This window comes from Chelmon rostratus, chromosome 12 (genome assembly GCF_017976325.1).
Source record: "Chelmon rostratus isolate fCheRos1 chromosome 12, fCheRos1.pri, whole genome shotgun sequence".
NCBI lineage: Eukaryota > Metazoa > Chordata > Actinopteri > Chaetodontiformes > Chaetodontidae > Chelmon > Chelmon rostratus.
The window spans coordinates 26,192,919-26,197,727 of NC_055669.1; the positions used below are offsets into that span (position 1 = coordinate 26,192,919).

At 40.2% G+C, this 4,809-nt stretch overlaps 1 protein-coding gene across 7 annotated transcripts; it reads right to left on the reverse strand.

Moving 5' to 3' along the window:
• Window positions 1–228: 228 nt before the first annotated feature.
• Window positions 229–4,264, reverse strand: LOC121615142. Of its 7 annotated transcripts, none has more exons than XM_041949358.1 (3): window positions 2,172–2,966; window positions 1,979–2,053; window positions 229–1,403 (listed from the first exon to the last, which is right to left on the reverse strand). In XM_041949358.1, exons 1-3 carry the CDS (start codon window positions 2,532–2,534, stop codon window positions 1,359–1,361), a joined length of 483 nt encoding a protein of 160 aa, XP_041805292.1. In that variant the 5' UTR covers window positions 2,535–2,966; the 3' UTR covers window positions 229–1,358. The 7 variants fall into 7 exon arrangements, with proteins under 7 accessions (XP_041805292.1, XP_041805288.1, XP_041805290.1 ...); XM_041949354.1 differs by having other exon boundaries at window positions 237–1,403; window positions 2,186–2,967; XM_041949356.1 differs by having other exon boundaries at window positions 238–1,391; window positions 2,186–2,966.
• Between the last annotated feature and the right edge of the window lie 545 nt (window positions 4,265–4,809).

The window sequence follows — 4,809 nt, forward strand, 5'->3', positions numbered from 1 at the left end:
CTCCTCACCGCTAGCTCTGCTTTTTCTCATGAACAACACAATGACAGTTACAACCATGGACTCTGCTTCAAGAATCATTCCAGGAACTTCAGTCTGATTTCAGCGCTCAGTCCTCACTGTCTCAGCTTTGATCCGTCTTATTGATCTGCCAGAGAAACGGCTCAAATCCTCAACTCAGAGCTGAGAAATAAAAGCAGATATGTTCAACCTCCTGCAGTCTGCTCTGATCCCACTTTATGACCTCACACCAACTCAAACAGTGAAGCTTTTTCATTCAAACAGCTTTATTGACTCTGTCAAGGAAACAGTTTAATGACAGTTTCTGCAGCCAGACGTCAACATGGAACATAACACAACATATTAGGACATGTGGGAAAGAATCAGAGCGTTCAAACATTTCATACAACATCAACACAAAGTTTCTAATTTATCTGTTCGTGCCATCATGTTTCCAACATTCAGACTTCTGATCAAGCTGCTGTGTCATCATTTTATGTCAGTTGTAGCTTCAAAGCAGCTCGCTCTGCTGTTTGTTCACGAGTGGAAACAACAGTGTCATCAGCGTAGAGGTTTACGTCCACACTGACACAGTCAGAAAAGGGGGTCAGCCCTGAACCTGGTGGCACAACCACACCTGCTGACTTGTATATAACAGCTCTATGTTGATGTTGGCTTATCTTTGTCTGGCTTTGTTGTCCTTGCTTAGCTGTGTGCTCGTCTTCATGTCTTCCTCGACATTTGTTCTTGGTGCTGTGTGAAGGTTTATGGAGAGCCGACTACAACCACAGTCAAATGACTCGTAGCTGTCAACATACATGGCCGATGAAGTTGATTCTGTTTGTGGTGATTTGCTCTGAAGCCAAAGTGAAATCCATGAAAACAAAGATGTTCATGAAACACGCTGTGATTTTTCTCTTTATTGAGAATGTTTGAGTGAAAGAATTTGACAAACCTGCCACACTCTGCATCATGTATTAAAAAGAAAGACAAGAACAGAAAAATACCACAGACAATAAAATATGTAGCAGGCAGCCAATGATTCAGCTTCATTTTCTATTATTATAAAAGTCACAATTCAAAGCAGAAATAAACTAGAGGATCAAAATAACACTTTACCACAGAATATACACTCAGTAACTGCAGATATATATGTGTGTGTATGTATTTGTACGTTTAGGACGACGCATGAGATGAAGGGATGAGATCTGATGGCGAGGAAAGGCGAGCAGGAAACAGTCAGTCCGCATGTGTGCAGTTGGTGGACGGTCCCTTGTTTCTGAGGATCATCAGCAGAGAGAGTCCACAGCAGTACACCAGACTCTTCACTATCAGCACTGAGTACAGCAGCAAGAGCAGCTTCACCCTGCACTGAGACTGGAAGGACACTGACACTGACACTGACACACACACACACACACACACACACACACACACACACACACACACACACACACAGACAGGACAGTTTGAATAAAAGCTCAAAGGACCTTATTAAATACAACAAGTCAGGACCACAACGAGCTCTTTAGGGGCCCTAAACTGGATCTGACTTCCTGTTTGATCAAAAACTAAATCTAGGAGCTAAAGAGGCTAAAAAGCAGCGTAGAGCTGCAGAGTTGGTGATGATTCTCTGCGGCTTCACAGCCACCAGAGACACCTTTCACTGTCCACAGAGTCATTCCACTCATTCTTCATATACAAGCATTTATAGTGGAGCTTGAACAGGTCATCCCCACAGTTTTTAGAGCACCTCAGAGTCCTACATGTAGTTCAGCTGCCCTGAAACTTGTGATCTGTCAGACTGTGGAGTGAAAGCTGTCTCAGTGGGATCAGTCGTGCTGTTGGACACTCTAACAGAATCAGGGAGTGTGAGCTGAAATCCTTCACTGATGAGCAGAAGGTGAACACACTGATATGCAGCCCTGACTGCAGCAGAACATTGGAGCTGTCCATGCAGAGAGGCAGCAGGTGATCTTACAGTCAGCTTGCTGCACAGCCGGCAGGTCTGTCGGCTCTCTCTCTGGAGGACGGGAAGCTGCTGGAGCTGGAGCCTCTGAAACAGAGAAGGAGTCAAATGTTTGGAGCAGCAGTGAGAAATGTCCGTCCTCTGCTCCTCTGCTCTCTGTGACGGCGTCTCCACATGAAGCTCCATCACTGCTCAACACACTCACCGAGCCTTCATTACCTGGTACTGGTGGGGCCTCCGCTTTGCCCCCCTCGTGCTGGACGTAGCAGATGTAATCATATGTGCTGTTCTCCAGCTGATGGATCAGCAAGATGGCGGCGGCGCGTCCCGACTCTCTGAGCTCCAGCTGCTCTGTCTCAGCGGGGGGCGGCTCCTCCAGAGGACCGTTCTCCTTTCGTCTTTTCCAGGAGAACCGGACCACAGGGGGAAACATGGCCGAGGCCAGACACAGCAGGGCGCTCCGGCCCTCCAGGCGGGCTCCGGGCGCCGCCGGGTACACGCTCGCCACGGGCTTCGCTACCGGCTCATCTGGAGTTTGACGGCAGCCACGAGCGCCACAGACACACATTCACACAGTCAACAGCAGCTTCCAGCACTGCACTGCATTCAGTCTGATCCTGGAAACTACATGGACTCTGATCACTAAACTGCTCATCAATACAGCACAAAGTTCACCACATGTACTGTGTTCACCTTCATATCAAACACAAGGATCAGCTCATGTCATCAGAGGTTCTATGAGGAACACACACAATGACGTATCTGCAAATTCTACATTTCAAAATAAGATCAGAATAATTTCACATTAATTATTATTACTGATAATATATTAGAATATAAAACAATATAATATATTGATGAAATTTGCTTTGATAGAATGAAGAAAAGTTTTTCTCTGTCAGAATGACAACTGTCATGTTGATGATTACAAGATATGAAGAATATTATATATTTATCACCACATACTTCAATCTAATCATTAAAAAATACATCAATCATTTCAGATGTTTTTCTGAACACTTTCAGCTTTTATACAGAATTTAAATGATTTGTTCAGACATGTCAAATGTGAACAGACTCCAATATAAAATACTCTCATTAAAATAAATAAATTAAATTTTTATAAAATAAAATAAAATATAATACAGTAATATTAACAATAATAATAATAATGCATTTATTTATCGGCACCTTTCTAGACACTCAAGGTCACTTTACATCAAGTTCTGTTACAGTATAATATATAAACTATAATAATATAGTGTATCATAATATATGCTTTAATAAATAAACTACAATATGTACAGTGTTCAATACAAAATATTTATATATTTTCCAATAAATTTTAATTTTCCATTTACAATTAAATTATATTCAGCATCATTTACGATATTCAATGTTTTTTCGGATTATATCTTAAAATATATTTAAATGTGTGACATTTTACATTAAATTATCCTCTATGATGGATATAAATATAAATATTAGCAGCCATAAATTAATTGTGTTGTATAAAATTAATTGTAACATCATATTTAGTGTATTTTTATCTTTAAGTTTAAATAAATCTTCCACTAAAAGACATATGTACCATCATATCAATACAGTTTTCATGAGGTCAGTTTCACCATTTAAAAATGACTTATTAATTATCCAATACAACTTATTTAAAGTCATCAGCTTTTCAAAATACATTCAATGACATTAATTCAATTTAGTTTTTCATATTTTATCTTGAAGCTGAATGACTGAGATGATCAAATACTGAATATCTGTAACATTGTCAATATCATACTTTTTCTATAGAAATCAGTTGAAGTCCTGCAGAAATAAAGAATAACTTCAGTTGTTCTGTGAGATTTAAACATCTTTTCAGGAATTATGAACCTTTTTATGCAACAAAAGCTGCACAGCTGCAAGAATTCTCTGCTAATTATGAACAAACTAACATGTAAACTCATTAAAAACACATTTTCAACTTGTTGAAGGAAAATGAAAGTTTGTTCTTACCTGTTACATACAGTTTAGTTCCAGAGCCAAAGATGTAGTCCCACAGTGAAACAGAGTGATACAAAAAGCTGTCTGCTGTTGAATGTGTCAGCTGAGCTGAACGAGTCCAAATGATGAACCAGGATCAGATTTCAGCTCCATCATGTGTTTCTTTGATGTTCTTCATCATGACTGTCTCTTCTTGTACTGTCTGTTCAGACACACCAGCAGTGTTGCTCTATGGATGCTAATGTCTGTCGGTCCACTGCTGTAGTCCAGATGGATTGGACCTGGACCACAGGATGGACGGACGGATTGATTTTGTTCAGACATTCTTGGTCCCCAGAGGATGAACCTCGTGAACTTTGTTGATTCTGACTGTTTATCTAGCGCCACCAGCAGGTCAACATTTTAGCTTCAGACTGAAATATCTCAGCTATTGGATGGATTACCATTTAATGTGGTCCAGACATTCAGGTTCCCCTGAGGATGAACTGGAGTGACTCTGGGGATCCTCTGACTTTTCATCTAGCGCCATCATCCAAATACCTGCAGAACTAAAGACGTTCACCTGGAAGTTGCTTGACGTCCTCACTGATTCATGTTCTTCATGTGTGTTTCCAGTCTGTCGATAATATCGTCATCCTAATTTTACATATTATTGTGTTGTTTTGTTCTTTTCTGGACAAATGACATTTATTTCATGTGTATAAGCAAACCTAGAAACTTTTGTTTGCCTTGTTAACCCGATTACTTCCTGTTATTAAAACCAGCTTCAGTGCTCAAACTTTCTTTGTTCTTTTGTTTTGAGTTTGTATTTGAGTCTGAAAACCTCGAGCCTCTGAGTTTGTTAA

Excerpts from the sequence above, each read along its gene's own strand:
- LOC121615142 (XM_041949353.1), bottom strand. The coding sequence starts at position 2,534 with ATGTGTGTCTGTGGCGCTCGTGGCTGCCGTCAAACTCCAGATGAGCCG. Across the intron at positions 2,054-2,171 it reads TACCAGGTAATGAAGGCTCG|AGGCTCCAGCTCCAGCAGCT; the intron begins GTGAGTGTGTTG and ends TCTCTGTTTCAG.